Source organism: Pholis gunnellus (assembly GCF_910591455.1).
Source record: "Pholis gunnellus genome assembly, chromosome: 21".
Lineage (NCBI taxonomy): Eukaryota > Metazoa > Chordata > Actinopteri > Perciformes > Pholidae > Pholis > Pholis gunnellus.
Window position 1 is genome coordinate 6,901,339 of NC_136548.1, and position 11,948 is coordinate 6,913,286.

At 43.7% G+C, this 11,948-nt stretch overlaps 1 protein-coding gene across 1 annotated transcript; it reads right to left on the minus strand.

Annotated features, from left to right (window-relative positions):
- Positions 1-64: 64 nt before the first annotated feature.
- LOC306712893 (uncharacterized protein) lies at positions 65-1,554 on the minus strand. Its single transcript, XM_079182367.1, has 2 exons — positions 1,245-1,554; positions 65-318 (listed from the first exon to the last, which is right to left on the minus strand). Exons 1-2 carry the CDS (start codon positions 1,489-1,491, stop codon positions 131-133), a joined length of 435 nt encoding a protein of 144 aa, XP_079038493.1. The 5' UTR covers positions 1,492-1,554; the 3' UTR covers positions 65-130.
- Positions 1,555-11,948: the final 10,394 nt, after the last annotated feature.

Consider the following 11,948-nt stretch of genomic DNA (forward strand, 5'->3'; position numbering starts at 1 on the left):
TCTGTGCTCCGGTGTAAAGGCCTCCTGTGCCAGCTCGGGACGCGGTAGCATGTAGATCCCCCCGCGGGGTGTCTCAGTTTTATAAAAAGTGGGATGGGTGCCTTGTTCACCAAATGTAAAACATAAGCAGCTATGTAAAGTCTGAATTGTAAACTCTATTATGAAGATAACAATTGGGAAAGAAACACATGCCTTTGTTTGTTCCGAGTTTGGAGCAATTTCCCCGTTTCTCCAGCTCCTCCTTTTTAAGCAGCAGCTCGTCCAGCTCCTTCTGGATGGCCTCCAGCTCACACAGTTGGTCGCTGTCCTCACAGGTCACTGACACCACGCAGAGGGAAGACGTTAACAAAGCTGAACGGATCGAGCTACTGCACCCGTGTTTCATTTCTAACCATTGCAGCAGTTCTTAATGGAGCCCCAGAACTGACCAAATGTGGCAAAAGGGTTATTAGGCAAGTTAGACATATGACAATGAATAGTATTGTCAGTTATAACTCAAATGAAGTGCAAAAAGAACTCTTTAATTCAGTTTACTCCTCTATTTGCCTCTCTTGTACTCATTTCATTTTTCCTCCGTGGTGTTTGTATTTCTTAGGTCTTAACACACGTTTAATCATTTAATCCATGTTGTGCCCACACAACATTTCCCATTTCACTGATGATTTGCCTTCATGGTAATGAGATGGAAGTACTTCAGAGGGAAAGAAACAATAGCCAGCTTCTAGTTTGTCAGCGAACTTTGTTGGTGCTAGTTTTCTGGCTAGTTTTTTGTTGGAAAACGAGTAAAAGATAAACATGAGAGTAAAATCAATCAATCAATTTAATTCAACTGTAAAGGAGAAAAAGCTTCTTTTTTATTTTTTACTTCGATAACTTTGTTGGATATAGCTTGCTGGCAAAAAACGTTGAATAAATGAAGTTGCTATTTATTTTACAAATGGAAAAGTACAACGCTTTATATGTATATTTACACTTTAGACAGCTGGTATTTGGAGCTCCATAGTTCTCTAACTGGAAATGTCAAAAGAGCTCAGGAGTGTTTTTTTTCTTATTGTTTTTACCAATTAATGTTACATTGAATACAATGAACCTCCAACAACGTGGATACAAATATATATTTTTTAAAACAAACAAAAACAAAAAACAGATGCAAAAGTGCAATGCAGCACCTTTCAATGACTAACAGCATCATTGAGAACTACTGCATTGCGTGCTTATTAGAGTGGACAGATTCACTGACTCACTTCCCTCTGTGGTCCCGACGCCGTTGTCCTCCGTCTTCTTCCTGAAGCACTGCATCTTCAGCAGAAGGAAATGCCTGTTGTGGAGCTCCTTGATGCGGAACTCGATGTCGGGTACGTTCCATGGCTCCGGTGTCCTGTGGCTGGATTCGGACCAGGAATCGGGTCCGGAGTCATCCCGCTGCTCTTGTGATGGCTCTGGACCAGCGCCTGTGTTTATCCCGAAGCTCTGCGCGTGGCCCTGGTACATCCTGTTTGAGAGACCTTGAATCAAGGTGTTTTGTGAGGTGGTTTTAACCGCAAGGAATCCTCAAACTGAACCTAAACCAGAGTCCGAATGCAGGCTCAAGTCCTCCTGGGGAAGGTGTCGAGGCTTCGTGCACACACAGATGAAGTGGTAAAACATGCAAATGTTGACAGTACGGCGCACGAGCAGGACAATGAACAGTAGCTGACATTAATAGATATGATTTGACTCTTGTTTTGTTGCTGTGTGAAAGTGCAGTTTCTAAGCTGCGTTATTATACCATCTTAATTTAACATATTATTTAATATGTCTTCTCATTCTTGTATCTTTGTCTTTGTTGAATCACATTTTTGTTTGGCAAGGTGGTTTTTTTCTTCCAAACTGCGTTGTTAAAATGACTGCACAAGGCAGCAGTGGAAGGTGAGTTGACCTAAACCAAAAGGGTCAAAGTCCAGCTTAGTTAAACTTCCAGACTATTGATTGTATTGATTGAAGACTCATGTCTGTATTCAAGCTATAATATCATATCAGTGGCTACTAAATAAACTCAAATACACTCAGACGTTCTGGAGGAACTGGAGAGTTGATAATTCTATGTGAGTTCATCACTACGATCAACTCCTTTCACATTCATTTGATCCAGTGTTAGAGTCAAAATATTCATCAGTGCAGCTTTACGACTTAAATTCAGCGGAGCAAAAAGAGTAGGTACCATGAGTACTTTACCGTGAAATCAAACCTAACATATAAGATCCATAATGTGATGTAATGGGTTTTTTTTTTCCAAGCCATCATCAACCCTTGATAAGAATGTAGGTGTTATGCAGATAAAGCTCAGTTCAAAAGGTCACAGCCAATCAATGCATAGAGGCTTATGTAGCGGTCGATTATTGGTCTAATAATTACGTAACCCTTGTGGTGTTGGGTAGCACACAGCGTACCGACTTGTTCAACTGTGAAATGCGGCAGTTGGCCCCGTGTGAGAGCAGCCAGCCACCGTAGCATCAATAACGCCTGGAGCCAGTTTGTAACATCGGAGCAGATGATGTCTGACCTACATTCCACTCACACAATCACTCCGTACAACTACATCGGCCTCAGCAGAAAACAACAACAACAACCAACAGACTATAATTACATCCATATACAGATAAGGAGGGTATTTCATTAACCTTATCTGGGACCTCTTTTTCATTTTCAATGTGTCTTTTCACACCACTTAGCGGTTTGATACGGGCATCAGTGTTTCTTGGCGTTTCTATGGCACCGTGGAGGTTATTTGGGCCCCTGCCAGCAAACACAGACTCAAAGAAAATTATGCATTTTATGTAAAAGAGGGGGAGCAAAACATAAAAGGTGTGCGTGTGTGTGTTTGTTGTTCCAGCATCTTACCACTAGATGTCAGTCTCTTACATAGAAGGAGCAGGTCAGGCCACTGGAGGATTATGTTCTTACTTTACAGGGCTGACGTCACCAGTCCTGCAGTGGCAGAGCTCCATCCATCCATCCATCCGCCCAGCTACGCTTTCATTCATCCCTCAGTGCGTCTACTGACCTGAAATATTTAGGAGCTGTGCTCACGCTTCATGTTTTTCTTTCTCTCCTTCCAGTTGTAAGACTCACTCACCTCGACACTCCCAACCCATGCACTGCAATACATCCAGACAAACACAAAAGCACACACACACACAAACACAGAAATAATTACTCAGCTGCTTATTTAATGGTGTGTGTATGAGTGTGTGTGTGTGTGTGTGTTTTAGATGCACACAGGTCAAATAACAGCAAAGTATGTGTGAGCACCACCTGTCAGGGTATTAGTCACACAGGGGAAGGCTACACAGCCTTTGATCGTCAAAGAGCTTCATTACGAAGCAACAAAAACTTCTCTTCAGACAAAAGAGTTACTGCAATAGAGTAAATGTTTCACACTTAGAATAGTGTTACCGCCTTGACCTGAAACAATTCAAAATAGGTGTTTAAAGTACTATTTTGGGGGGCCAGCCCAAGAGTTTTAATTAGTTGATCTGCCCAGTAACTAAACAGCAGAAAGCATTAGCAACTAGCTAGAGAACATAGCGTAGCAATCAGCAGCTAAAAAGACAGATATTAACACCACTCAAAATAGATGCTAATATAACTGTTGGTAATGTAAAAAAGCAACTGCTTACATGTTGGACACATCAATTTATATACATATCCCGACTATCCAAATTATTACTATTACACTAACATGTTCAACTTTGTGAGGTGATATCTGTGGGGGAAATATGTCAATGTTGTGCTCCCAAGTGGCCGCCATTGTTTAAGAAATGCTACATTCAAGCTAACTGGCGGGCGTTAGCTTATGAGCTAGCATGTACATATCTTTCAAGCAGCAGCAGTAGTGCTGTAGTTCAAAATGAGTACGGTCCCAATACTGTAAATGAGTACATGACCCCACACTGATGTTAGAAACACTGAGACGTAGACTGAGACACTTCACAGAGTGTTGGAACAGCCCCCTCGATAGTTCCCATCACAGTTGGCTGTTACATAACTGATACACATCTCTCATCTTTCACCATAACAATACTGCAATACCTCAGTGCAGAGATACAGGTCAGTCTGCACTGTTACTGTGTAGTAGACAACACACATGGTTTCAACACACTCTGCTGTCCAGTGTGACCATTAGGCAACATGTTGTACTGGGCCGCTCCCTCCCAGAGGGCGTCTTGCTGATGATGACATACAGTTACTGAGAGGATTGCGTCATGCCTGGATTAGTGTGTTGGTTTGTTGATGTATTCCTATACTTATGAGGCCCAAACGCGAACTGGTGTGTCAGGGATGTCTTTCAAATTATAATTTTAAACACATTTTCACAATAATGTCCATCTAATCTTGTTATGTCTGGAACTAACTGTTACTTTAATTGTACTGTCTTTAATCTTCATTGCAGTTGCACATTCATTTAGGAACATAACTTGTGTTTAGGCTCATGATTAGCATCAGGTTTAGATAAGGGTGCCTGTGATTAATGTCAACACACTCACGCGTGTGGTATGACAGTATGTGTGTGTATGTGTGTGTGTGTGGATGTTACTGTTCTCTTGTCTGAACAAAACCTTTGTTAGAACCACTTCCTGTGCAGCAGCTTGCAGCTGGACTCTCGTAGTGACTAATAGGATTAGAATTTGAATTCACACACACACAAACACACTCTCACAGTAACAGCAGTTGGTTTTCACTTGTGTTCTCGAACATGTTGGCTGAACATGAGTAGCAGCAATGATGTCATCAAACTGGGACAGTTTTTTTTGTTTGTATGTTTTCTTTTTTTCCCGCTTGGCATGGCGAGACAGGCGAGATCACTGCACCATTCAGGCCGATCAGCGGCGAGGAGAGAGAGGAGGAGAAGTGCGTTTGTGTCAGGGGACAAGTGAGAGAGAGAGAGGAGGGAAACACAAAGAAAAGAGGAGGAGGGAGGAGAGGGAGAAAAGAGGACGAGAGAGGGTGTCAGGCACGATGCCAGCATGCAGATCTAATATGAAAAACAATGTCTGCAGCCGCGAGAGGGGATGGATCCAGTTCTGCATCAGAGCCACTACATCACTTTGCCCATAGACGCCTGTCTGCACACGAGTTATGTTCGCACACATATCGCTGCTGTAAATCATCTGTTGGAACGAGAGGTATTATGTAATGGAGCTTCCCTAAAAAAAAAAATCTCCGTGCAGCATCATTTAGCTGTAAAAATCCAGAGATTAAAACCGCACGGCACCTCATTGTTGTGCATCCAACGCAGCACAAACAAAGATAAATCACGGTGACAAATCGCAAGGAGTTTCACGGTGTGTTACCACAGCGTGCCTCCCCGCAGGGTGCACACTCAATTTGTCTCCGGTGGATTGACTCGTCAACAGATCTGCACCCACTTCTGCTCGCATGATCACCTGTCAGGGCACACTGATAAACAAGACACATGCACATTACACAAGATATACTAGACCATTACTGAGAAGAATCTTCCATTTGGTTACAAAGTGATGAAACTGCGAGAGGGCTCTGTTCTTCCAGTGTAAATGTCAGTCTTAAGGGATAAGGCTTACATTTGATACCTTTAGCCATGCTAGCAGCCCAATAGGTGGGTCTTATCGGAATATCTCAACACCTAGTATTAATTGGCACAACATTTAGTACGGACATTCGTGGTTCCCATGCGCTGAATTCTAATGACGTTGTGCTTTTTGTGCCTCAACAGCTATTGGGATGGATTGCCATGAAGTTTGGTACAAACATTCCCATCCCTCTCAGGATGAATTGTAAAAACGTCGGTGATGGTTCCATCTAGCGCCGTTATCGGGTCAAAATTGTCCAACGCTTTCAATACTTTCCAACTTCCCTACCCTGTCTGTGACACTTGGCCCCCAAACCATCTGTGCCTAATGATGTAAGTCTTTAAAGATGAATCACAACCAGGTAGGTTCTTTTTTTTTTTTTTTTCCAACTGAAGGGGAAAGGTGTACATTGATGCACAATACATGGAAAATACTTCCATGTATTGGAATGGTGCCCCCATAAAAATTCTTTTGGGTTTTAATGTAGGGAAATGTGGTAATGTCGGCTCATTCTCATTCTACTGCTGCTAATTTATGCATCGTTATTCATATATTTATACTGTATGTCTGAGTGCCAGAGTTGTTAGCTGCATGTTTGCACCGCCTAGGCAGTCTTCTTCTTCTTTGCATCCTATTTTCCTTTGATGTATACTGTCAGCGTTTGCTTGCTGCAATGGCCTGATTCCCCGCAGGGATCATTAATGTTTCATCTAATCCAATCGAACTCCTGCTGTCACCACGGAGCCGGCGCACAGTCAAGACCATGCACAGAGCTGGCAAAGCCGGATTGGAACGCAAAAATCACGTTTGAAGTAAAGCAGACAGCGATAAGCTCATACTGAGTCATAAAAAATGTGTATGCATTGTAAGGGAGGAGTATGGAAATAGGCCATTGTGTCAGCTCATGGTTAACTTCCAAGGAATTTCTGTGCATAGATGCTGAATGGAATAGATGTGAAACACAAAGGGCTTCACTCTTCCTCTGCCTGAGGTGTCCTGCAGTGTAACAACCTGCTAATTCACCTGTAAACGGGTTTTATGGCCCCGATTATCCTCCGCGTCTTTTGAAAATCTCTTTTCCTCCACATTCCACAAGCTCTCTGTGAGGGAGTGAAAGCGTTAGAGACAGACGGAAAGTGAGAATGTGAAAGGTCATGTGCGTGTTCGCAAAGAAGGGGGAGGAGGAGGGGGGGAGGGGGGTGACGCTGAGAAGAAAGAGAGAGGGAGGGAAGGAAAGAAAGATTCAGAGAGGAAGACTTTGATGCATAACGATTTCATAAGGCCAGTGTGACCTGTTCAGGCAGTCCACACACTCACACACACACCCTCACAGGACTCAGTGACGTTGTATTGACATGCGCATGGTGTCTACACACACACAGACAGACCATGCAGCATGTTACATAATGTGACTTTCTACCCGACAGCGCCACATGACATGGGGAACAGAAACAGCACACGTCTGTCTCTGTCACTTCCCCCGGTGGTCAGTGGTCTCTTTATGGTCACAGATTCACGTATGCGCACACACACACACACATAACTTCCCCTGCTTCCAGTGTAAGTGTAATGTATTGTTTTAGTACTGCTGTGTGTGTGTGTGTGTGTGTGTGTGTGCGCCTGAGTATTGCTGCTAAGTCCGGTGCTAATGCGTCCAGCCAGGCAGCACTGATACAACAGTGAGAGGAAAGATAAAGCCGGCTTTGTGCCCAACTCAGGATCTCGGCTACAGAGTGGCTGAAATGGCACACAGCCATTGTCACAGGTTCACTGCGGTCATGCACACACACACACACACACATAGAGCTGGTGACACCAGCACTGGCTGAAGCCACAGATATAAAAGGTGCAATTGCAACACTGTTTACATCGGTGAATCATTGCCTTATTATTTAGAGGCATTGATATAATTACTGTAAACAAACAGGACCATTGATCCCAAGTGGCTGGCAGCCTCTAATGGCTCCTCTTACATTGTGTGCCACTGGAGCAGCCATCACGTCGTCCTTCACAGGAAATAATAAAAAAGAAAATACAAAGACTGCTGTGCTATGATGGTTAAGTTAAAGCTGCACTGATTTTCGGCCAGATTGAGGAACAAGCAGCATAAACATCTTGTCACCCTCTGAAGTTGATCGGGCAAGTACCTACAGCAGGATGTAGTTTGCCGATTTCAGCTCAGTATTCGACACGATCTCCCTCGTGAAAACGGATTGGTAAACTCAGCGCCCTGGGCTCGAGTACCCACACTCTGGAACTGGTTATTAGGCTTCCTCACAAACAGACCCCAGGCAGTTCGGATAGGCAGCCACACCTCCTCCACTCGTGTGGTGAAAACCGGAGCCCCCCAGGGACGTGTGCTCAGCCCCCTCATGTTCACGCTGCACACCCACGACTGCAACCCCCGACACGGAGAGAACTCTGTTGGGAAGTTTGCGGACGACGCTACCGTTCATCAGCTGGATTATAAGCAACGATGAGAGGAAATCAACAATGTTGCAGAGTGTTGCTTAGACAACAACCTACTGCTTAACTAAAACAAAACCAGAGAGCAGATTGTTGGTTTTTGAAAAAAAGGCTTGAAATGCTACATGTAGCACCTTTAAGCATTATGCTGGTCATGTACGATGGCAGGAGGCATTCGTTTGAGGCAAGATTTAGTTTAAAGATGACCTTAAAATCCAATAATTCCTAAGTTGATCTATTCGTCTAAGATAGAGCAAACAAGAAGCCAGATACAGAACTGAGGCTGAGGGATGTGTGCAGTGTCCAGTCATTTCTACCCGCTCTGAACTTTGACTGCCGCAGACCGGTCATGATGCATCTACTCTCGATGAACTTTGGGTCTTTCTTATTTGTTCTTGACTCCCAAGTCATGTCCAACGCCCAAGAAACAAAAGAAGACAAAACCACTTTAAAACATCGGCTGATGACTTTCCAGGTAACAATGTTTTCCATGATAGGAAACCTTCATTTGGTTGACTTAACTGCACACTCTGTCATCATATATTCCTCACGTAACTTCTGCTCAGTCTCTCCTCCTACCGTCTACCAGAACCTTTGTGTATGTATGTGCAGTATGTGTGTGTGTGTCACCTTTCTCCCACTTCCTGCTGCTAGCTGCAGCTTGTCCGGTGTGGAGACGCAGCCTCCACCTGTAGCGAGAACAGGGGGAAGGTGAGGTGCCAGGTTACAAACGCACCCAATGTCACTGTGTCCGTTCTGCTCCCCTGCCCACCTCCACACAGTGTGCAGTGTCCTCTGTTGTCGTCCCCCCCGCCCTGCATACAAGCACCCCGTACATTGCTACAGTGTGTTCAAACAGCGTACCCGCTAATCTGATGCCAACCAGCATTGTGCTGCCTCATGCTAGTGATACCTACTTGCAAGCCTATGAAAATGATGAATAGGCTCTAATGGGATCAACAACACATTCTACATGGTGTTCACTGGCCTTTATTAAATATGCTTCTGCTCTCTATAGCCTCGGCTAAACATTGGATCTCCTCTTTCATCTGCCCGTCTAAAAAGCTGGAACATGATATTGAGTGTTTCTGTCCATATCTACTTCTTAAAAGGACACATTTAAGTTCCTCATTACTTTTTAAACAAATCATCTTTTGTTTGCATTTATCCGCAACACACTTTATTAGCTCACAAGCCTCTTTTGAACCTACACCCACTCTGCTTTATTTGTGCTTAACTTGAGCTGTAAATTGTGAAGATATGTTCCTAATCATTGACATTGATTTTTCCTTTAACATATTTTAAATCTTTCATTGTTTAAGTCAATGGCTCAATCCCAATGTCCCCCCTAAGGCCTTAAACCCTGAACCCTCAGGGACTTACTGAAGTCACCCGGTTAGTGGTTGAGTGTGAGAGGCTGTGAGGGCTTGAAATGGTGTAAATAGGAACGGGACAGCACTTTACTGCAAAAATATCACGTTACCATGACAACCTCAAAAATGATGATGTACAATTGAGGGTATTTATTTTATACTTTTTTTACTCTCTAAGTTGAATGTCTTGCAGGCTCTTTCTTCACCAGATGAGGTCATTTCAACTAATATATTTACTCATTTTTGTCAAAACAGCTTCAATGAAATTAAATGTTTGATGAATAAATAAATATCAAATATGTTGACGTGTTTTTTGTCTCATCTTTAACCCTTAATGTTTCTGTGTAAATGTAATATGGCTGAACACGTGTGCACTCTTTGTTTACCTTGTTTTTACGTCTCCTTGCTTCCACTGGTTACCCCATGTTCAACGTCACATTGCAATGAATTGTGGGTAATTTCCTTGGTCAAAGCCTGCATCTAATGCTGACTTACGGAAAGGGCTCAACATGTCTGCCAGAGAGCCCTCAAACACTCGATGATTTGAGTTGCTTCTTCTCCTCACCAACCCTCACGTGAGTGTGGAGATTGGGCCCACGTTTGTTTGCTAGCAGTCTTCTTCTTCTCTGCTTTTGTTGGCGCCTCGCTGCAGTATTACCGCCGCCAACAGTCGATCAACGGAATACCACGAGTAGCGCTCCATAAAAACAACATTGCTCAAAAAGCGCTACTGGCGGTGAAAAACTCCACAGGGTACCTTTATGTGAATTTGTTTTTGTGAAGTTACGTTATTTGTGCACTGGTTTGATAAGATCTAGTCCGGTATCCTAGTAGCAAAGGTCTTGACTTGAAATCTTCTCAAGTGTCGTCTCCTTCGTTTTCAGGAAATAGTTAACATCTAAATTAAGGTCTAACTAATTTACCAGTGCGAGCCAAAATAGCAATGTTTACACACGAAGCGAGACAGGTGTACTGACGGGGGGCCATCTGTGAGTCTGTGTTGTGTCCACACCATGCAGCGACCCAGAACACAATGTCCTGCATAAATAAACTGAACAGCATCACCCTACAACAGTATACCAGCAATTGACAAGTTAATGATAAATTTAGCATTTCGTTTAAAAAGTAGGTTTTGTCATGTCATTTGAATAAGATGCCTGGAGATGGATGGATGAGCTCGGAGACACCATTTACTGCCATCATATCACACTGGGCCACGTTGTACTGCTCTTGGACAAACCGTGATGCCAAGATGGCAGCATTCACCCGGCCATAGCTGACACATTTGCAGCAGCTCCGTCATTGGCAAAGCGGCACACACAACCAAGCAAAGGGAATCTGCTTCATTTCCTGTAGAGTAGGAAGCGGCCGAGGGGCTGGGCTGAGGACATCGAGAACTATGCGACACCTCCTTTATCATCACCATAACACCACCACTGGCATCTCTGTGTGTGTGTGTGTGTGTGTGTGTGTGTGGTGGGCGTTTATGTATGGTAATTCTGTGCACGTGGACAGCTGGTATTTGTTTGTGTTTACATCTGAAGAAAACGGGATTTCAGGGGGGCGAAGACTGAGATGGCCGCAGAGCCGAACCCCTCTCATCGCTTCTTCTCCTCAATTTTGGCTTTCATCTCCGGCACTTCTTTGAAAAAAACATCAAAACATAAGACCGACTTCTTAGTTCTCCGATACACAGAAAGAAAGAGAGAGAGAGAGACAGAAAGAGAGAGACAGACTTTGTAGTCTGGCTGGGTGACTGTATTCAATCTGCCTGGCTGAGGGGTAGCCAAGCGAGACATTATGATGCAGCCATCTTCCCACTGTCATTATTAAACACACTGCTCTGGTGTCTCGCGTGTGTGTGCACGCACACACACATGCTATAGGTCTTTATCAGGAGGCCAAATGACAATCTGTGTAGGCCCCTTCCTTTGAACGATGTCATATTCAATCAACTGCAGAGCCACATATTCCCACACTGCCGATTAGGTTGACATACAATATTTATTAAGGTTCACAAAAAATGATAAGTTAATTATCAGGTAGTCCACAAATATTGTGGGAATGGTCTCATACAGCCATACAAGTGGGGAAACATACATGAGAAACCATTTAGGAACGGGCCCACCCAGAAACGCTCTGATTTAACCAAATAAAGTATGAAGCATGGGAAAGGATGAACTCAAACATTTAGTCTAAATAATAAAAAAGGAAGTTGCTTGTTCATTGTTAATTATATCCATAATTTCCCCCCCAAAAAAAGGCCCTCGGCTATTCAAAATATCTCTTCTTGTATCAAATGAAAAAATGATCCAAACAGGAAAAACTAAAAGAGGGGCAGAGCTAGTATTACAAATATTGCCAAACATCAGGGCCGTTCTTATCTGAACTGTTGAAACAGAACCCTCTGCAGTACAGTATCAGACGGGATATCTGAACGTAGCCTACGGTGGGCTCCCCACAGCTGCCCCCCCCCCACCCCACACACACACACACACATTGTTGTTTCTCATATCCA